At 40.9% G+C, this 22,835-nt stretch overlaps 1 protein-coding gene across 1 annotated transcript in view; it reads right to left on the bottom strand.

Moving 5' to 3' along the window:
* The window catches only part of rapgef1b (Rap guanine nucleotide exchange factor (GEF) 1b), a 45,420-nt gene extending 41,665 nt beyond the window's left edge, over positions 1–3,755 (bottom strand). Inside the window, 1 exon segment of the mRNA XM_038733163.1 lies at positions 3,463–3,755. Within this exon segment, the coding sequence (XP_038589091.1) occupies positions 3,463–3,490 (28 nt within the window). The 5' untranslated portion in view covers positions 3,491–3,755.
* Between the last annotated feature and the right edge of the window lie 19,080 nt (positions 3,756–22,835).

The following is a 22,835-nucleotide window of genomic DNA, read 5'->3' as shown; positions in this document are numbered from 1 at the left end:
CAAAATATGTAGTTTAATGACATTGTGAAGTAGTGTGGAATCATGGGAACTGTTGTCTTCACCACCAGTCCCTTCACTGCAGTCAGCGCTTCCCTGTTAGATTCAGTGTTCATCGCTCAGACGGTTTTGACTGGGAGCCGAATTATCCGCATCCAAAACAAATGGTCCAGGTGATAAAAACAGGTAATTTTTTAAATCAGTGATTCTCTGACGCTGTTCAGCAAACAAAGGATGTCCCAGAGGGGCTACGAGCCCCCAACACTGGATCGTAAATTTATGACAGCTTCTGGCAGACAACCATAAGGGGATATGACTCTACTGACAGGCGACCAAATGAAAAGCACCCGTTACCTTGACTAAAATTAGAGATTTCTCTGGCTTGTTGGAAACATTCGGGATAATTTAAGTACAGAGTAGTAATTTTTTGACATTTTAATGCAGAAAAGTTACATATTATATCTTTAAAGCATCTACTTATCTTCAGAAAAAAACTAATTTCATGGTCTGTAAAAGGAACACAGTGCACACATATTTTGGCAACAAGGAGCAACTGTAATTGTTGGGTGGATTTAAGTTGGAGTCAAGCCATTCAATTTTAGAATTATTCGTGTGAATGAAAACTTCATGCACTGGATGACAGCAGATGTGCATCTCTACAGGGATGTTTAACATGAAAAGTGGATGCAGGATTTATTCTGCAACATGAAGCTGAAGGTGTTTGCTTTACTTAAAGCCTGTTTGAAAGGTGTTGCATTAAATGTATCAGTGCCAACTACAACAACTGCAACTGTGGAATCATTCCAGGGCGTCTGATTAGGTCATTAAAAGCACAACAATACACGTAAACATTCAATGAGCAATTAATTACTAATTTCAGAAAGTGGTCACAAAGAGAGTCGCAGTACAGCATAGTGGAATGGCTAAACTATGTCTCTACAGCAAAATATGAACAGAAAGTGTTTCTTATTTCATAAACAATAAGCACACCCAAATAATTTTTAGCACTCATCATTATCTGGTTTTGTTCTGGTGAGAAAAACAAAAATATACCAATTCTGAGTAAAAGTTTGACGCACAGAGGAAGGGACATGTGGTGGAGGTTTGAGTACCTATATGCTTTTCATTTTACAATCCAATTACCCTGACAGCCCCCTTTCCTGAGTCAATTTAAACAAGTCCAACACCAAATGTGAACTCACAAATAAAAAACCTAATACTCCCACACTCCACCCAGTTCATTTTCTGCCAGTTAAGCAGTGAGATCAGTTTAGCTGTCTGCTGCTGTTGGCTTTCGGGCAACACACCATCACAGAATAGTGAATCTGCCTGAGTGATGAAGTCATGTGGGTGTGTACACAGAAAATGGGGGTTCGCTGTTGAAACAGACACAAGAACCACCTACATGGTTCCCTAGGAGGTGACAACCTCCTAACTAAGCCCCACACAGGTGGGTGGAGAGGCAACTCCAAACAGGTAACAGTGTGTCAGTGTTTACCGCCCCCCTAAAGAGATGACAAGTCAGTGACAGAGAGGACACAGTATCTATGGTGTTTAGGGAGTTTGTTGATGCAGCTAGTGACTCTGGAAGAAATGCTGGCCATACGTCTTGTGCTGGAGCCTTGTTTCCATGTGTGCATTCATTGATAGTCCTACTCGGTTGCTGTGCTATGGTAACCATTTGAATGGTACCTCTTGGCCGCATCATATCACTATTTAAACCTTACCCCATGACTACATCCATGTACAGGAATCCTTACTTATAGGGGTGAACGCTATTTTGCTTTCTCCAAATCTTTTCCCTTTTAATTTGCTTCTCGAGGAGTGAATTAAGCTCCTTCTGTCGAGGTCTAAAACGGGTCCCTTTCGGCAGTCTCCACAGCCTAAGCCCACATAGACACCAGCTATTTCCTCCAATCCTTACACACATGCTAGCGCTCGCTCTCTCTGAGGAAAAGGCTTAACAGGCTGGCACTGAAGCTACGCCTGCTGCACAGTTTTTCAGTACTACAAGCCTTGCCCCCCTCTTTCAATTTCAGTGGCATCCAGTATAGTGTGCCCTCTGGGGACATATTTGGAATCGATGGGTACATGCGGAAGGGAGCAGAGACAGCAGACCATCAAGTGACCCGGTAAACACAACCAGGAGTCCTAGGGAAGCGGGTCAACAAGAGAGCAGTGATGGATTGGGCTCATAGTGACTATTATCCAAATACACTGCAGCCTGCATTTCCTTTTAATATATCAGTGAGCCAGAGTCGACACAAACGACACTGCCTCTGAGTTTTCAGTAATCTGTGACCATATGTAGTCATCTGTCTGCAAGACATGCAATGAATCGGAAACTTTTACGCCTATGAAGAATGACTGGAGCTGGTGGTGGCTGACACCCCCTCCCCGCCTACTACTGAGCGCTGTGTGCGCCCATGCGCTGCAGGCACCAGCGGGCAGGAGTGTATGTGGAGCGGAGCAGGCAGACAGCTGGTGGAGTGGGATGCAAGTGTAGCTGGCGGGTATAAAGTTTCCTTCCAAAGGCATACCCGAGACCACCCCGTTTCATCTCATACTTAAGTGTTTATTTGCCTCTAAAAGCGGCATCCACACACGAGCGGCTAGTTAGACACAAAGAAGGAGAACGCAACGACAAATGCCACGTGCACAATGCTGAAACCAACACAACACAAATACACACGACAGGCTTTGGGCGTGAACGCGTTACAAACTCCTGTGTACTAGGTAACTAACGTAGCTAGCGTTAGCTACTGAAAAGCTAACCTTTAGCTGCTGGTGGCTACCGTTACAAACACATCTTAAAATGTTAACTACCCATCTATGAGGCAGAGAGTCAATTTCAAAACACCACCACTCATGTATTTAATTGTCTTCTTAAAATGTTTCTTCCCGGGTGAAAAGCAGAAATTCGTTCTTGGATGTTAGCGATGCTCTCAAACAATCAAACCCTGGTTTTATTTACGAGCTGAGAGCGGACGGTGAAACGCCGGTGAAGTAACGTCAAAGCTATGGAGTGATAGCACATTTAAATTGTATTCTCTATTAAGCTAGCTAGCTGACGACATCCATCCGGCTGAATTGCTGGGAGTAGTAACTCAACAACGTTAATCATTTACTGGCCAGTTAACCAGCTAGTCACCTCTAAGTTAACGTTGGTCGGTATGAGGTTGAAACGGTAACGTTTACAGAAAAGCCGTTTGGTCCAGCGAGTATCATTGGCCGCTAGCTGATGCTTTATTTTAACTGGATAGCCGAGAAGAACAATCCGTAAGGCCCAATTAAACCACCATTTACACTGAATATGTTCTTCCAACGTTAATCGGAGCCTCATTTAGCGTTTGTATTCCTCCATGGACCCTACATTTCACCCATCCGTGCCCCGTGAGAGGAATACCGTTATACAGTATCCCGAAAGTGGAGCAGTGTGGTCGGGTACAGCCGGGAAGGACTTACCTTGCTTGCTCTCTATTTTTCCCGACATTTTCGTAGCCAGCAGCTGTGATCCCACTCGCAGTTCAACAAAACGTTAGCTACAGACGAGCCTCGCCGTGTGTCTACTCCGATTATTCCCTCATTTTCGATACACTGTTGTGTCCATGAGATGATTCCGCCGGGGTCAAAATCATATATTTATAGGCTACACACATTGGTACGGTCAAAAACTGTCTCAGTCCGTCTCCGGGTAATTTTCACTGGATATACACACACCACCCCACACCACACACACGTTAATGTCTTGAACCTAGACTCGGGCAGAGAGCGCTCATCCAGTAGAACAGCGCCCCCTTGCGTGAGGAATTAGTCACATCAATCTGTCAACAAGAGGATGGGCGTGTTTCAATTTCAATTCAAGTTAGTAACAAACCAGTGTTTGTCTGTTTCCAGGGCTAGATACAAGTGCAACATGAAGATTCACCGAGAGGAGGCAAGTGTTGCATATGGAGTCATAAACTAACATAAATGCATGCATACAACGGCACTCTGGAAATTCACCAATCATTAGATTTGAGAAATTTGTGGGTCCCATACACACAGTGGTGGAGGAGGAACTCAGATAGCCTAATTTACTTAAGTTAAATAGCAATACCACAGTGTGGGGAAAAATCTGTTACAAATAAAAATCCTGCATTCAAAAGTTTTAAAATATACCCATTATGCAGAATGAACCATTTCAGAATCATGTATCACATTATTATGTTGGAGTTAGTGATGTATGAATGTATACGGCACTTTAATTTTGCAACTGGAAAAAAAATTGAGCTACTTTTAAGTACTTTATGTTAATTTATCTGCCTATCTAGCTGTTAACATGGATGCAAATGCATACACTGATGCAAAGAAAGTACCTCAAAGTATTTTGCATACTGTCATTTGATAAATACATAGATGGAAAGAAAACAAGAAGCCACTGTAGGACAGCTTGAATGGGAGGCTTTATCTTTTTTCACCTTCTTGTATGTACATAATAGCTTTGTTCAGCATTGTTGTCCTTGTTTTAGCTGTATGTCTATTTCTGTGTAAGTACAAAGAGATCAACTAGAGTCAAATCCCTTGTATGTGAAAACATACATGGTTTAATAAAGCTGATTCCTGATAATGATTTCAGGATCAGTGACGGAATACGTTTAACGGAGAAGGAGGGGGAAAATACCTCCACAACAATCGGGGTCCTCTATCTTTGGCCAACATATAATTGAAGGATTTTTCAAGTGTGCTTTTCATGGTGGAATTAGGATGGACGGCCAGAGGTATCAATAAGGGGGTTAATGATTTAATGCATGTTTTTTCCACTCTCTTGAAAGAACACATACTGATCTAAATGAGACTACCTGATTAAATAGGGGACTAATTCAAACAGACGACAGAGTGTTGGATCACAACATTAGGTCAAGACTCTGTCGGATTCACACTGTAAGCATTCTGTCTTCCAAGCCCTGTGTATTTCACCAAACTGTGGGTACTCATGGCGATCAATATATATCCATTAGCACATTTAGCGGACGTGAGGACATTAGTCATGAGTTTTTTTCCCTCATATTGCCATATGTTTGTTCAGGTAAAGGTACTCTTGGTGTCAATATTCAAATTTAAAAACTTTTTGCACATACCAAGTTAGACTGTCTTTCCTCAGAAAATGCCCTGGCAGACTGTGCAGCTTCTTCTCAGCAATGTAATTGCTCCACTACATCATCTTGCTAATAATATTGTTCTCTCTCCAGTGCCTTCCACAGGTTAGCTTCAAGGCTGGTCTACTTTTGTGCACATGCATTCCTCTGTTAGGTCATGTTAAGGTTAATTCATTGCTTACACTGATAAGACAGCATGAGCCTTTCAGACATTTCAGATCTTCATCTTCAGCACGTGTAGGGTTTCCCTCAGGAAATTGTTTAGCCAAGGTGGTAAGATCTTGTATCACGTCTTTTCTTATAATTAGTTTAGTTAGTAGATGACGGCCTGAACAATAGCCAAATTGAATATGTTATCCCCTCTTTGAAATAGCACCTCTGCACTTTTTCACATATATGTTATATTGTAACATAAATGTTTATTTTATAAAAGTGTTTAAATTTTTCTGATGTTAGCGGAAGTGGTCTTTGTTTCAGGTAGGGTGGCCCCCCTCTGCTATAAAACACTGCTGGAAACCTTCATGTGTATCTTATGCATCATCACTGATCATATTAGCAAGGGCAGAAGAACTCTGTGTATATTCTTTAAAATTTTTCCTAATCTAATCTTAACCTATCCACTGAAACAGCTCAGAAGTAAATAGTTAAATGCATCTGCAATCTGTTTGTGCCGGCAGAATTACTTTAGGTGTGAAGCCATCCCATTTTGTAACTAAGTGGTTAATTTTTTTGTTTAGTTTGACTTTTTATATGAATTTCAAGCTATGTACAGCTTAAATGGAAGTACAGAGCCCCCTGGTGGGCATGCAGAAACCTTGACCATGGGATGGGGTACCATTCATACAACTTGTTCTTGTGACAGGGAAGGGTAGGGGATGACTCCTGATATAACCCTGATTTTAGTAAACAGCTGACTATGGATTTTGCCTATTTAGTGCTGTACAATATCCCAGCCATTAAGGAGCAACCATCAGGATTATGTCTCTGGCATATCAAGACGAAGCAAGCACGCCCTGTCATCTTTTTATGAATAATTGATCTGACTAAAATGATCTAGATTCTCTGAGTGATCTGGGTCAGCTTGTATGCTTGCGATGCACTCGTGAAAGCAGAGGCATGCATTCAAATACTGACATGAGCTCATTACATATTGTTAGAGGCTTCTTCCAAGCCATTGTGCAGCTTACCTCATCATCAACTGCTTTTAATCAGTTATCAAACTGAGGCTTTGAGAGTTAAGGGTTCATATTTACACTGGCTGTCATTATGCCTGCACCCTCTTGCTTGCACAGCAGAAACCACACCCATATAACAAGTGCTTTCTGCATGCGTGTGTGCACTTGTGAGAATGTGTGGGCGTGTGTGGTGGAGGGGAAGGAGTGGAATACCTTCCCTGAGGCCATGATAAAGTCACACAGGGAAAACAATAAACTCCTAAGCAGTGGCAGACTTGTCCGGACAGGATAGGCCTCACGGCGCAATCCGAGTATGACTGTTTTGTGTGTCTTAGCTTTCCTTGACAGGCTACATTCAGTCTACCAGTAGTGCAATATGAATCAGTCTAGCAGTTGTCTAATCAAAGTAAGGCTTCACGAGTCGAACATCTCAGTCATTAAAGATAATGGACTGTTACCTGTCACAAGGAAGTGGGATGTAAAATATACACAGTCATGATGACAGGTTTTGTTCTAGTAGATGTCTGCCACATGTGACAGCATTCAGTTTGGCCGATGATCGACATCCAGTTGTCATGTCAACTTTAATTTTTCTCATTCAGGTCACACGGGTATCATGGTCATGCCATGCAGCTCTTTGCTGCTATCTATTGGCTACATAGCACAGTGCAAACCAAACACTGCCATTATACTGTGTGCCACAGAGTGGTGCTGATGAACTGCTGATCATTTTTGTGTCCTGGAGCTCAGCTCTATGCACCCTGCAGAGGTTTATTTGTTGCAATGTTTGGGCAGGCAGAGGGAGTGCTGATGAGATGTAATTTGAGAGGGATTAGTTTAATATAAAAGAATCTGGCATTACAGTGATGAAATAGCTGTTTTCTTGATGAGATTCACAAAAACACTAAAGCTGAGATGATGGCAGGAATTTAGATTAGACTATGACCAGGCCTACAAGGAAAGTCAATAACAAACAAACAAAATCCTTAAGTGATATAATAAGTTGTCATATACTTTATAATAACTTCACGTAGCTGCTTAAGTGATAACTATTCTAAATTCAAACAGATTAAGGAAACAGGCATCAATCAATCAAACCAAGCTCAAGTACTCACGATCGAAATGTTTAATGAACGTGGGAAGATTCACACTTGTTCACACTGGGATGTTTCACACTGGGCTTAGTATCTGATCGGGTCTGCTGTGGGCTGGTTATGGTTCACGGTAGACAGGGCAAAGAAAAGAGAAGCAAGACAGTTTTGTTAGCCGAGAGTTGTCAGTGGGAGCTGAGAGAAGAACAGTGTTTGATCTCTGCGGTGGTGGGCGTGTGATGCAGAGCTCAAACACAGTTTAAGGCTCTGTTAACCTTGGCCAACGGTCAGGCCCCTCCGTCTGTCTCACATCTGAGAGTTGGAGAAAGAGGGAGCGGATCAGTGACGGAATACATTTAACGGAGAAGGAGGGGGAAAATACCTCCACAACAATCAGGGTCCTCTATCTTTGGCCCTTTGGTAAACATATAATTGAAGGATTTTTCAAGTGTGCTTTTCATGGTGGAATTAGGATGGACGGCTAGAGGTATCAATAAGGGGGTTAGACATAATTCAGTTGAGAGCCATTGGACGAAGAGGACAAGATGTCTAGGTCATAACCTACTCAATACTGCATGAGAATAGAGCACTCTGTCACTGCCACAAGCAAGCACATGGAGACACATTTTGACAAGGTCGGGAAAATTGGATGGGAGGGTGTTGTTGGTAGGAAGTATGGAAAAATAAGCAGAGCTGCATGCTCTTTCTAATACCCCCATAAAATAAAGAGTGCATTTCAACACAAATCTTAAACATAAAAACCAACCAAGTTTCCTCACAGTGTCAAAGGTATATTACAGAAGAATGTGTATAGGACAGGGCACACATACTGTAACTTTGTGCACACATTTGTGGATGCATACACACTAACACGTAGGAATTATTTATGTGCTGAGACAGGCATTGTTGTGCTGCTCTTTGGAGAGCTACAGGGCGGCAGCCGTGGCTTTTGGAAAGCACAGCTGCTTGCCTTTCAAGATCGCTCTGTCCTATCACCATGACAGTGAAGGTCTCACTCCCTAAACTCTCACCTCTCTCTTTAGCTTTCTCCCTCCTCTCTATTTCAAACGGCAGGGTCAACCGGCCTTTGTGGTGGGACCCTCCGCTCCACTGTGCCGGTCCTTCCAGCATTCCTGATTGACATTTAACTCAGAGGCCAGGGTAAAGAGGGCCAAAGAGCATGAAATGAGACTGGCCGCAGGGGTGCACAGTGAGATTTGACCACTCCCTATCTCACACCTCCACTTCCATTAGCCACTGGAGCCCCTAGGGTCTGCAGGCGCCCTCAGCCAGAGAGGTGAGCTCACGGATCTCGGTGTAAAAGCATAAAGACCACGAGAGCCTATAGGCCAGCCCTGTGATGTAGTGACACAGAGGACAATTACACTTTTTTAGATTCATTTTAGCAGTAAGCATCAGCTTCCTTTCCACCTGCTACTTTCCACTTTAGAGGGCTAAATGTCAGTGTTCATCCTTTCCTTTATTCTGCCCAGCAGGTCTGAGGCATTTCATTTGTGTGTGAGTGTACTGCTTTGGTGACATTTTTTTTCTATTGCACACATCTTGTCTAATATTACTCTTGTGTTTATCCTTCTTTAGGCACTTCCCTGTATGTGCTTCATGCTTAAGAGTTAGTGTTTTAGTAACATTTAAATTTTTATCACACACATTTTTTTTTTTGTGTCTTTTAAATCCCACTCTATAAAATCTGCCCTCTGGGTGACTGCCTCTTCACACAACTCATCGCAATAATTCAGTGTGTAATATTGGTCAGTTGTACTGGTAGGTGTTATCAGTGGATATGGCAGTTGACCAGGATGCATCACTGTCTATTCACACTAGTCCAGCCCAGCTTTGACAAGAGCATATTATTTTGAACTAGGTTTGGAGTGAGACAGTCTGGTCCGTGGGTGTCACACTTAAGTTCATGCCAGCTCCTAGGTGAGGGGGTTACTGGCCTGTAAAGTCCTGCAACATGGCTTGGCTGCCTAGCCATCCAACTTACCATCCACGCAAGGGCCATTTAACAGGATCAGTGATTAAGGCTGTGAGTAATTGAATTGGGATTGTGAGGCCCGAAGCTAAAACTGCCTAAGAGGGTTTGGGTTAGGGTTGTGTTCACAAGTGACAAAATTATATACAAAGATGTCAGTATGCATGCTAAATTATATTGTGTTGCATTTTATTATATCGTATTGTCGAAATATCTGCTCACAGATTGAAAAACATACATTTTTGATGCTGGTGAGACAGCTCCATGAGTATTAAATACATATTAAAAATTAAACATTGTTTTTCTCTTTGGTAAGTTTCCAAAATTGAAATTGGCAGCAGCATTTTAAAATCAGTGTTTGACTGATGTTTATTGCCGCAGGTTTTGTATCATTGTTAAACATTAACTACCAATACAGTGTAACATAAAGTTTAGCACATAGTGAATTTATTAGTATGTAGTGTGGAAGTGGGACACAGTTTAAGTCAGGTCTAATTGCTCGCACTGCTTCAAAAAAATACATTGTGACAAGCCATTATTAATGTAGAACTGCACTACTTACCTACACACACGGACACACATACACACACACACACACATGCAAGCACCTATTGTTTGCAGTAAACCACACACCGGTAATCACAGGATTACTTAGACACAAGTTTTGTTTCTCAGGACAAAAAATGAGTGCTGTCCTTTCTCACTTTGTTCTTTCTAGGCTAATAATAATGGGGACGGGATACATCCTATACCAGCACACAGTCTGCAGAAGGCAGGGAAAGCCCTGGACATGTTGCCAGTCTATCACAGAGCTAACACAGATTGACAGATAAACACACACACACACACACACACACACACACACACACACACACATATACACACTCCCATTCGTTCCTGTGGGAAATTTAGAATCTCTAATCCACCTGATTGTATGTCTGTGGGCTGTGGGAAGAAGCCAGGGTATCTAGAAGAAAGAAACCCACATGTACAGAGGGAGAACAAACAGCATGCACCAGTAGCTGTGGATCAAACCTGGGACCTTGTCCCAAGGACCAATCCCTGTGATGTGAAAGTGTCACGCTCTGTCATTGATTCCTAGAGGTTAAATCAGCTGTTCACTTGACCTCCTTTAACCTCTAGCTCCACCTTGTCAATCTGAGTTTTAATTTATAATTTATATGCCTATTTTAATACTGTTATGTCTGTCACACGTTAAGGAAATGTTGAGACAAGAAAAGGTGGATGATTGTGTGGCTTGTTTTTACTCAGGACAACATAATTACAAAAAAGAACAACCTAATTGTTTTCTCAAGAGCTCCTACAGTGTTTTCAGTTTTACATTCCATAATAATTTTCCATGTTTTTAATTGGCACAGAAGTATATTTCTGTACTGTGTATTTACTGTTTGTGATTTGTAACGTTGTACCAGTAGCCAGTAGCCCTTTCATTCATATGTTTGCACCATGATTTGTACAACTATTATCTATCTTGTTTCTACTTTATTCTATTTATGTATATTTTATATAGGTATGTACAGTATAGTATATTTAAAACTTATGTATTTATTTTATTATGAGCATTTGGGGCATACATTTATCTTTCAGGATGAATAAAGTTCCAACTTATTTTATCTTATCTTAAAGGTGGGGTAAGCGATTCTAATCCAATACATGTCTTTTTGTAAAACTTGTTGTTTTCTGTAGTTGTCTGTACAGTGTGTGCCGGACCACCCCACACAACATTTTTTAGCCATTCCAGCCATGGTTTGTGTGTTAAGTGACGTTAAATGACTTGCTCTTGGACATTCAGCTTATTTTTTAGTTAGCCAAGACATGCTGTTGTTGTAATGTCTGGTATAGTAACAGGAGAGTTGTAAGTAGAGCTGGGCGATATGGCTAAAAATGCTGTCACGCTAAAAAAATCCATATCATTTGATATTGATAATTATCACGATAAATGTCAAGTCATTATTTCTTTCAAGTTTAAAGGCTCCTAAAGCTGAAGAAACCAGATGGTTAATTGTGGCTTACCACTATTCTTTATGGTCAGAACATGACAAACACTTGCTGTGTGTGGATCACTTCACAAATATGAGGTAAAACATTCAAAACAATTATTATACAATATTCTTTTCAACAAAATTGTAAAGATAAGTAGGCTATAATATTTCTTTCAGTCCCTTTTACTCAACAACACAAATATAATAGAAAAATGAAGTGCTAATTTGTTCGTAATTCAAATGAATGAAATCAAACATTTACTGAACATTAGTTATATTGTTATTGAGGAAAATTATATTCCAATAATTATCATTATTGTTTTATTGCTATAGCCCAAATTGTGAGTGCCGTTCTCTGGAGCTGGTGTACTGGCTCTGAAACGTTCTTGCCCTTTCTGCCTGTTAGTTTAGCAGCAGCAACTGTAGCAACAGTTCACTAATCTACAACTTAGCTAATGTTACTAATGTTAGTTACATTACTTGCTGTGTCGTTGGTCACTCTATATCATTGTATTTGTCATGGAATTGGATCTTCAGAATTGCTTACCCCACCTATAAAGCTGCCCTAATCAATATTTAATTAGTAAAATGAATATAACGTGAAAGGTATTGCTTGTAATTCCCTGCAGCACTATAACTCATTGTTTTGGTTTTAGGCCCCTCAGCTTTAATATGTTTTTTATTAACCTAATTTCCAGCTGCAACAGGCAGCAGTTTTCAGTGAAAAGCACTGATAAACCCACCGTACTTACATGCCTAACACCAAACGGTAAACAGACAGTTAGCAACTAGCTGGTGAACACAGCTAAGCATTCAGCTGCTAAAGAGCTAGATATACTCAAGAGTTGGAGGAGGCCGGGCCAGAGCTAAAAGCAGTGAATATTAAACTTGCGTACTGGATTTGTAAATAAGCAACGGTTTGCCAACATATTATTCATTTTAAAAAGTGATGTGAATGCGTCAAATTGTATTGGTGTTGAATTGGATTGTGTTATGCTGACAGGTGTTTCTATTATTTTATCCACACCATTTGTATCAATGAGGTTCAAAACATCTATTTATACTGGTTTAAGAAAGTGTTTAAACTTCACAGTTAACGCAACAGTATATTTTTAAAACCAAAATTTAATGCATAAACCCAAATTTAATGGATAAACCCCTTGAAATATACAATGTCAACAGGTGTCCTTCAAAGTACATGAAAAGGAGTTTCTTCATGCAAAATTGTGAATACTATCATGATACTAGGGTGCCTCAAAAGACTCATTTAATATTTACTACGCACCCCTACCTCATACAGGTACACACACACATAGACATATGCTACATAAACATGCTGTATAGTGATTCTGTGATTTAAGAATGTGCGGGGCTTTGCAAAAGGAGGACATAGAAGTGGGGGCAAAAAAAAAGAACACCTTCCTCATTATCTCTCTCACAGTCAGTCAGCAAACACTAAACACCGAGGCGAAGAGAAAAAAGGCAGCTATAACAGACAAAAGAAGAGAAGCAGCAGTTCTGGCAGAGCTGTGTTGACAACTTTCCAGGAGGTGATTTAGCGAAGGAAGCTCTATCTGTTGAGCTCCAATGACAGCCATTGGGGTGTTCGGGCTGCTTTAGCTCTGATGTGCTACAATCAACTTTTTTATGTAGACTGTGTAACCTAGTTTGCTCTGCACACTAACGGATATTAGTGTCTGTTTAATTGGCAAAAAACAAATCCTGCAATGAAACATCCCGCTCTACTGCTGCAAAGCACACAATCGGCTGATGTACACAAGAACAGACCGAACCACGTAGACACATCCTCTATCCCTTTCTGTCTCCCTTCTCTCTGCCACTCAGTCTCAGTCTCTCTGAAGTATAAATCAGTAGTATGAGCGTTGCCTTTAAAAGAAGCCAGGTACCATGCGAAAGCAGAAAAGACTGAGACAGGCCTTCAAAGGCAGAAATATTTGGACAGCTTGTGAGAATAAAAATGCTTGCTCCAGGGAATGGGTCACTGCCCTTTTCTGGTATGTTCATGGCATGAATGAGGGGACATGTACGAGCAGAAAGGCTGTATATGCATGTGGAGTGCTGGTGTGTCATGTATAATGTATAATATGTGTAGAGAGGTCACTACTGTGTGACGCTGTCTGTCACACACCTTATGGCTCATCTATCATAGACCAGCATCCGTTAGTCTGCTGCTTGTGCATTTTCTCACACTTCTTGTCCTGTGTGATATGGACACTATAAGCCTAAGGAATAGAAGTGTTTTAAAGGTTATACATACTGCATGTGCCTGTGTTCCCCTGAGTTGCACTAAGCGAATGAGATCCACAGCTCACCTGTCTTCACAGTACTGTTCGACTTGGTTGTGCAATGTCATTGTTGCAACTATAAAAGCACACAGACAGGTCGCCTGCTCATCACCTGCTCTGTTCTGTCTGAGGTCATTCACTGATGTAGTGAATGAACATGTGTGTTTAAGCCCATGTGTGCCTGCAGGTGTGTTTGTAGACTATAAAAGCGGGGACAGGAAGTGTATTGTCAATCCTGCTGTTTTCATCCTCAGCTCAGCTCAAGTTCCCACTTAGCATCTAGTCTGAGGCCGAGGGAACTAGCATCCATAAAGCAGCTCCCTGTGAAAAAGCAGACAGGAAACACAACCACACTGTCTGCATTAAAGGGGAACTCCACTGATTGTACACATCAAATTGATTTAACTAGTTATCAGCCTGTGGAAACAATTGAATAATGTCTCTGGAGGAGCTATGTCAGGTCTGACAAAATAACTTACCTATCAAGGTTATTTTATCTTGTCTCGGAGAGAAACATTTTTAGGCAGGGAGTCTAATAAACTAGGGTGTCTACGGATCCTGTATTTTTGGAGCTTGACACATAGTGGGGACTAAAAGTCAGGAGATCTTGGCCAATGCTGCTTCAGTTTTGGCTATTTGTTGTAAATCTGTCTTTTGCAAGTTCCCCAACTTAATGTAAAAACAATACAAAATGTTATACTTACAGAGGTTTCTATTATTTTGTCCACACTATTTATATTTATGAGGGTAGGCTAAATAAATAAAAAACACCTCTCAGTTTAACGCAATACAGCACAACAAATCTACAGCCTCCAAAATGATTATTCAGTTGAACCAACACCTCCCTAAAACAATTTCAACAAAAAACATTACAACCTTCATAAAGGTTGGATTTATTGCAGCACTGTTGTATTATTGTACATTTGTTGTATTATGAGTTTAAGCTAGGTGTACCTCATAAAAAGGCAATGTTTCCTTGGGGATGAATGAAATTCTATCTTATCTTATGTATATCTTATTAGAACATTAATACTCAAATATATTCTGTCTGTGGAAAATTTTACATTTTAATGTCAACCAAAGTGTTGACTATCAATGTCCTTTTAACTTTATAATACTTTGTAAAATTAGCACAGCCTCAACATTTCGGTCTAATATGGACAAGGTTAAAGCTGTTCGTTACTCAAGCTTGTGAATAAGCTTTTCATGTGCAGGCCAGCATTTGTTGGAAACAGGCATTCAGTTCAGAGAACTCTTAGTGCATGGCTGCTGATGGATGTCACCAAAATGGCACGATTACAGAGGAAAGTTGTGGTGCGATCTGGATGCAGATCACCTCCAGTGAGAGCCAAAATAGCCGTATGAGTGATAAATAGATGGAAATAGCCCACAGTGTCCAGTTCACAGGCCGGCTGCCCCAGTCTTTGATCTCTGGTCCTAATGAGCTTTCAGAACAGAGCCAGAGATGAGAAGACAGACTTTTTAAAAAGGACCCTTGATTCTGGGGGAGACCTGGGGTAAGAACTGCTATAAGAAGGCCTAAGATGTTGCCTCAACTAACATTAGTATTCCCCTAAGTATTCCAAGCTACATTAGTAAAACCTGCCCACCCAACTCTCCAGAGCAAGGTCACTTTCATCATTATGAGCTAAGTTATAGCCTACAGAATTATAGGGATCGAAACCATACATTTGTTTGTGATACAAAATGCTTTTTCTACTGTAAACAGATAGCTTAATAATGTCAATAATTCCCTTTGTAGAGATGGCAGCTCCCCGCCCACCCCTGGGTGAATCTAGTAGCTGAATTTGTTGGGAAGGATTAAGTACTAAACCACCGGTGGGCTGAGACATTGCCAGGGGAAAAATATTTGTTAAACTGCAAAGTGCTTGTGTACAGCACATTCAGTTAAAAGCAAAATCCCTCTGTGAGAATATGCAGCTGGATATGCAATCAAAAAGAATATTTAATGTCATCCCCTCGTTCAAATTCAGCATGCGGTGCACTCTGGAATGCTCATGCTCTCTTTTACTGGTGACAGGCATATATTAGCTCGCCACATATTAGTCTCACACCACTCATACGATGCATACCTGCACATTATTATGGCCCACATACCAGCCATTGCTGCTTCATTGGACTGCGATGAGGCAGCTCTAAAAACAGCAATACATTTTCTAACAATGCTAAAATAATATAATTTGGATAATCACAGGCAGGTTATTTATGGATAAAATAAATGAATTAAAGTTGACTGAAGTTCCCAGTTAGAAGAGAGACAGACTCTTTTTTATTGATGATGAAAAACTGTAGGGATCCAGTCATCTTTCTACGTGGGACTCATTGGAAGTGCTTAATGATACCCAAACCCTCTCAAAGGCTACAGAAGCAGCAGGACATCAAAGAGTGGTTGACAGACAGACAGATTCTGAGTTGCATGTTAAAAGCGCATTCCTCTTTAAAATGAAAATTAAACTGAAACACCGGCACCGGCACCGACACACGCACACACTCATATTCCCACTTCACGAAAAGATCCCATCACCCTCCCCATCTCTCAGTGGTGAAATACTACCTCCACCTGAAGACATACACGCTGCTACATCCATCTTTCTTCAACTCTTTTTATTTAATTTTTTTTTTTCATACTCTTCAAACAGCTCGTGCTCAGGCATAGCCAGGCATGTTTTTGCATCATTAGAGCTAGTGGGTGTATCTGAAGACAGACTAATGACAGCTCGGCTTTCCGGCTCAAACGAGAGCCATTGCTCATTTACCCAAATAGATACATAGATAGATAGGTGTGTTTGTGTGGGGGTGTAATCATGTAGCCTTGTCAAATATTCCCCAACACAAGCCAAATGACACGACATCAGGCTTGAGCCATTTAAATTACAGTCATGGATTTGGTATGTGACAACTGTTAATGTGTATTTTTCAGAACAGTATGTCAATTGGACATCAACGTGTCATTGCTGCTGTCTCACAGGATGAATGGTGGGAATGATCAAGAGGAGCAATGAAATAGAATGAGGAGTGTTGTATGCTGTGATGTGATAAATTTACTGGCATTCGTGATTCACAATAGACGGCCTCAGAGCGAAGCCATCCTCACAAGGCTTGAGATTCTGGCATGGTCCTTTGCAATCTATCTTCATCTCCATTTATTTCTCCGCGGTCTGCCTCTGTTCTCCTTCCAAATTTCGATACAGTTTGCACACCAACGCAATCTCACTAACAGACTCCATGAGAGCATCGATATGAACCTCTGCCAGGAATCAACACTTCTTTCTTCTTCTCTCTGCTTACCCAGTTCTCACTACTTTACCGTATCATCCCCCTACAGCTGTTTGCTGCCCTCAGGTCACATCCTATTTGGGTGGCCAGTCAAGGTAGCCAAACAAAGTGTCCATCTGTTAACTGTTTGGAACTACACACCACAGCATCTGCACTGACCGGGCCTGTTATAGAATATTAACAACCAAATGCAGTGGCCCTATTTTCCTGGGCCAGCTCCAGTTGGAATCACAACTTGTTGACACTTCATATGGTTCCCGCAAAACCCTGCATCTGCGGCAAACCAGGGCGATACAGATTAGACCGAAATGCGGATTGATCTCTGCTCCCTCTCCCTCCCACCTCTCATTTTCACACACACTGGATTTGTGGGTGTGCGTATATGTGTGTGCGCACATACAGGGTGTGCTGCAGAATTTGTGTACAATTTGTGAGCTGCCCTTGCACTCACCAAACACACAGCTTGTTTCTGCACCGCCCCCCAACCTTCTTTTTAGTTTACCCCCCCCCCCTTTTTTATTCTGGGTCTTTCTGCGAGATTAATTCCTCTCTTCCCATCTTTGGGCTGTCAACTCAGGGTATGGAGTCATTTTTTAAAGGCCGCCGTTCCCGAGGACGGGAGACTGATTGAGTTGTGGCCTTTTTCTGAGTGGGTAAAGAACAGGATTAATGCGTAACTCTTGAAACCAACACGCTGGAAAAAAGAAAAAAAGGTGATAACATTTCCTATGTGAGGGGGTTAACTAATGAAAGTTTATGAACAAGAGCATTATGTACTATAACATACATTCTTTATGAAAGACATGTGATATTAGTGTGTGAAAATACTGTTTGACAAGTAGTGTAAGTGTTAAACTACCTTTCATAAATTAATGACCATTTCAACAACATTTTATTTATGAAGAAGTGCTTAATAGCACAAAACAAGCCCAAACTACTGACCTGTGCAACTGATCATTAACTAAAACCCTCCCCTGAACAGTCATTGTCCAATCATAGCTTGGCATGGCAAGCCTGTCAGATTTCTCTTCAAGCCTAAGCGGTGTGCATGGAACTGTAGTTAAGAGTGATACTTTGCTTTTAAAAAGGGTGGTGTCTTTTTTAACCTCTCCAAAATGAAAATACAAAAGCTAAAGTGTACAAAAGAACAGTTTAAGCAGTGTGTTTATCTGCTCTAATGTAGGCTGCAGTTGTACCTTCTTCATCAATGTTGTTGAACAGTTCAGAATTTTCTTCAGTTAGCATGTTCGGCTAATTAGCTTACTACCCATAGTAGTCGAAGGAGCATATCATAACTGCACTGGTTTTTATGCGGTTACAGGTTAAGTAAAAAAAAGCCCCATTCAGGACTCACATATCCTTATACTGCATTTTCCCACTACGTGCTAGCCTGTCCTGCATTCAGTCAGAGAGGTATGTCATGTTAGCGTCTCTGTCCTGCTCTTCATTGGATTTGTCATTGGAACATAACCCGATACAGCATTATGTTTGCCAAACACAGCCCTTGTGCTAAAATCCTTTTTCTCTTGTTTTTTTCTACGTGAAAAGTGAAAAAAAGTGTTTGAAAATAATAACAAATATGTACTTTAAGCAACATTTTCAATCAATTCATAGAGATAACATTAGCTTTAACACTTAGCTAGCTACAGAAAAACAAATCTGACAGGCTAAAAACTTTGAGTCTACCTCGTGCTAAAATTAAATACTGATTGTTGAAAAATGTTGGTGGTAAATCTGCCACTCATTGCAAACGGCATATCTGCTGAGCATGGCGAGCTTTCCAGGCGCAGTAAAAATGGCTTAGCAAATGGCAAATTAAATGATACATATACTGTCATCTGAAAAGAAATGAGTTCATTAGCATGGGAATTGGCTTATACAGTGGATCAGACAGACAGGTTAACACGTTTCCTGCAGACTACATGTTGTCTGGTGAAGGTAAACCATCTCTTAGGCAGGTCCCTGCGTAACAGGCAATGGCCAGTATTATTTCTCATCAAGACTAGAAGCCTGTGGCATTTGTTAAGGTGTAATTTTTAAGGAAACACTTGCCAAACTAGTTAAAATGTGCACCCTTGTGTGGGTGCTCAATTTGTCAGAAAAATTGCTTCCACCCTAATAAATATATTAGATAATATTTTATGTGTGCGCATTTAATAGTTACAAATCATGACGTCACCATCTTTTACACTGCATATCATTAAGTTATTTTCCAGAGGAGTGAAGCAGCAGATTAGCAACAACACACTGGCTGCTTCACTATCTGAAGGAAAGTAAATCAGCATTCACCAAGAGGTTCCTGAGAACCAATGTTCTCAACAAAGGGAGTGAGTCAGAGGTTGGGCCTGCACTTTCTCATGAACTCCTACCAACACTCTCTCACTGCTCCCTCCGCTCCCCTCCTCTATCCTTCCCCTGGCCACTCAGAGCTGAATAGCTGATTAAGCACACATTGATTAGCGCAGACTCATTAGCATCCTGTTTGCGTTGAACCCTCCTACTCCACCATTTCCAAGCAGCAGCACACGCACGTAAACACACATGCACACACACACATGCACACACACACAGACTCTCTGCCTCTTTCACTGAGCCTCCTTGCTGCTCTGTCTCAAATGGATTAACAAGCACAATATTTCTGCCAGGGACAGGAAATCACTGAACACTTGTCAGGAAGCCTACGATCGATGGAATTCACATCACCTCTCACCGCATGCGCCGCCCTAACCCACCCATGCCCCCCCTCTCGTGCCCCCGACCTTTCCACGCAACCCGCAGCAAGTCTTACTCTGTCCCATCACTATATCTGCATTTCTTTACATATCCAATCAGGCAGATGTCGAGCTCCAACACACTCACGAACACCTGCACACATTTATGCACACACAATTTTGCCAAAGTTTGAAGTTAAACTCTAGTTGTTTTTTTTTCCATCTGTCTTCTCATCTTCTCATTCCCTGCTGAGTTTAAGGCATCGTTGCCAGCCCTAGCTAAAGCACCATAGGGTGTCTCCAAGGTTAACTTAATACATTACAAGCAGTAAAGCACAGAGCAATGAGCCTCCGTGTGTCTGTACTTTTTGTGTGTGCGTGGTGATCATGCATAGCATTTTATGCACGTTCACAGATCTTTTGTTTACACAAAAACTAAATCTTGTTGGTGAAAAGCGACTTATTCCCAGAGGCATGCATATTCAGTTCACTGGATGATGTAAGATGAAAATATCTCAGCTGGAAATGAATCAATGTATACTAAAATATGTGTGTTCGGGTAGCCATCCAATTATGACACAGTTTTGTTAAAATAAAGGACAGAGAAAATAAATGTGTTGCTGATTTCTCCATCGGCCATCTGTTGCTGGAAGATTCACACAGAGAGAGAGAAAGAGAGAAAGGGAGGGCTGCTTTGACTATTGAGCTTAATGCATTTTGCACCTGTTTTTGATTGTGCAAATCTCAATTGGATTCTGAGCAAATAGGCACATTTAATTTGGGGTTTGGCTGAATTTAGTACTTTCAAAAGACAACAATGAAGTATCAACTAATGTACTGGGAGTCCAGGAGCATTTTGTAAAAGAAAGAGAACATTAGAGACTTATCTTAGGCTATACAAATTATACTAAAAGATACAAAACAGCAACAATAAAGCAACATGATTCCGATGTTGTAGTTATAAATGGCTTTTTTTTATCATGTGAAGAAGCTACGCTCTTCACTGTGTAAGCTCTTGCCCTTCCATGGAGGTTTCTTTTCTGGCTGCTGTGAGTTTTCTGGAGTGTGACAAATAACCCAGCAGGCCTGGAGCCCACAGCTCAGTAAGCATTCCAACAATGCCATATTACTGCATTAATATTTAAGGTATAATGTTTCCCTAACTGGCATTCAGACAGCTGGCTAAGGGCCTCTCTCTAAAAGCATGTGGAGCCCAGCGCTCAGTGGAATGTCATATGTTGTTAGTGTGTTAAATGTTTTGTAAAAAAGAAATAAAATACTTAATTTGGGGGATTTTTAACAACCTTTTTTGAACTTTTTAATGACCTGACTGTACATTTGGCTTAAAGCGTGTTGCTAAATGTTAATTTAAATAAATGGATCAAGAATAAGGCATTATGTCATGCGGTCTGGTCTGAAGTATGTGACTTAAATGTCCCCTGAAGCATCCACTCTACTGAAGAGAAGAAAAATGGCAGCAGACGAAAAACATCAAATGTGTGGAGAGCAATGAAGACACTTCCTCAACGGAATACATGAAACAAACATAAATGCTATATTTCCATCATGTGTTCAACTGAAATTGTTTAATGGCACCTGACTGTTTATCTCGAGGCGCACAAGTCCTAATATTCACATAACTGTATTCGACAGAACATTCTTTGGCACATTTTCTGGAAGTTCTGTCAAAATGTAAGCTACATTTGGATGGAAACCTAGCTATTGATTTACATTTTGACATGATTTTATCACAAAAGTAAAACAAGAAGTAAACACACCATAGCTCACCAGGAAACATGTTTGTTGTTTCCACCTGTTTCTGTCACCTAATGACAATGTCTTTAAAGCAAATGAATTGAGGTAATCTTGGGAAATGAAAAAGAATTCTCCGTTATCATGTAATTGACACTTGTGGCTACAGCGGCTGCTGTTTAGCAAAATGTAGAAAGTCTCACTTTAATGTCTCAGCTTCTGTTTGTCCTAAAGAAGAAAAGAGACAAGGGAGATAGATTTGCGTTTGCATATATGTGGTAACTTGTGACACAGGTGGAGTATGGGTGTGGCTTGCCTCCTGTATGAGAAGTCAAATATGGAACTTGTAATATTTGTAGTCGCATTAGCAGTGAACAGTAGCCCTGTGTCACCTCACAGCAATATTACAGTGTATTTCTTGGTCCTTTCTGTTTGGAGTTTGCATGTTCTCCCCATATTTATGTGGATTTCTACCAGCTGATCCAGTTTCCTTTCCACAGTTCAAAGACATACAAACCACATGGACTCCAAATTGCTCGCACCATATGTATGAACATGATTGTAGGTGTGTTTTTGTTGAACCTGTAATAGTATGACAACCTGTTCATGGGTGTATCCCTGCTGTCCACACAGTACAATCTGTAATAGTAAAGAATCGGAAGGAAATTGATTAACAAACGACTCACCAATTATGCATATTATATATATTTACATCCCAGAATGCAGATAAAAACGTTTAAAAGAATGCTTTAACATTTGATGATCACAAGCATACCAGGTTGCGAAAAGAAGAAAAACATCTTGTTCTCTATTTCCATCTGACCTTGACTCACCAACAGCCTTTTCACTGTGACGTGATGTCACCTTCCCATTAAAGTCATTATCACTCTGAGTGCTGCGTGTCTGTTAGCACGTTTATTACCAGACTGATTATGAAAACATTTATGATTTGAGAAAAAAAAATTCTCCAGAGACATGCATCACTCACAGAAACACATCATCCTGCGGCACACATTACAGACCTTATGGCAACATGTTTTTCTGTTGTTTACAACCTCGCCAATTATTTTTTATTTTTTCCCCTTCTTGCTTCTGTCTCTCAGTCTGTGGATCTACCTGCTCTGCCCTGCCCTGCCCTTTATACCCCTCGCAGGTGACGGCAGCAATTAAATCCTTGGTGCCAGGATTACTTTATAGCAAAGGTTGCGGCCATCGACAAGTATGGGTGGGAGTAGTCTAATATTATGCAGGATTACAGAAACGGTCAAGCTAAAGTGTTTCAGTAAGAGATATAGTCAGCGTGACACAAAATAGTAGCGGAAGCTGGTGGGATCTAGTCAAACCTGGAGGATAATTTTATATGATGGGGAGG

This window comes from Micropterus salmoides, unplaced genomic scaffold (genome assembly GCF_014851395.1).
Source record: "Micropterus salmoides isolate LMB-PRFRI ecotype aquatic unplaced genomic scaffold, ASM1485139v1 Ms_hic_scaffold_20, whole genome shotgun sequence".
Classification (NCBI taxonomy): domain Eukaryota; kingdom Metazoa; phylum Chordata; class Actinopteri; order Centrarchiformes; family Centrarchidae; genus Micropterus; species Micropterus salmoides.
The sequence above is the reverse complement of the archived record's forward strand: the minus strand, read 5'-3'. Positions and strand labels throughout refer to the sequence as shown.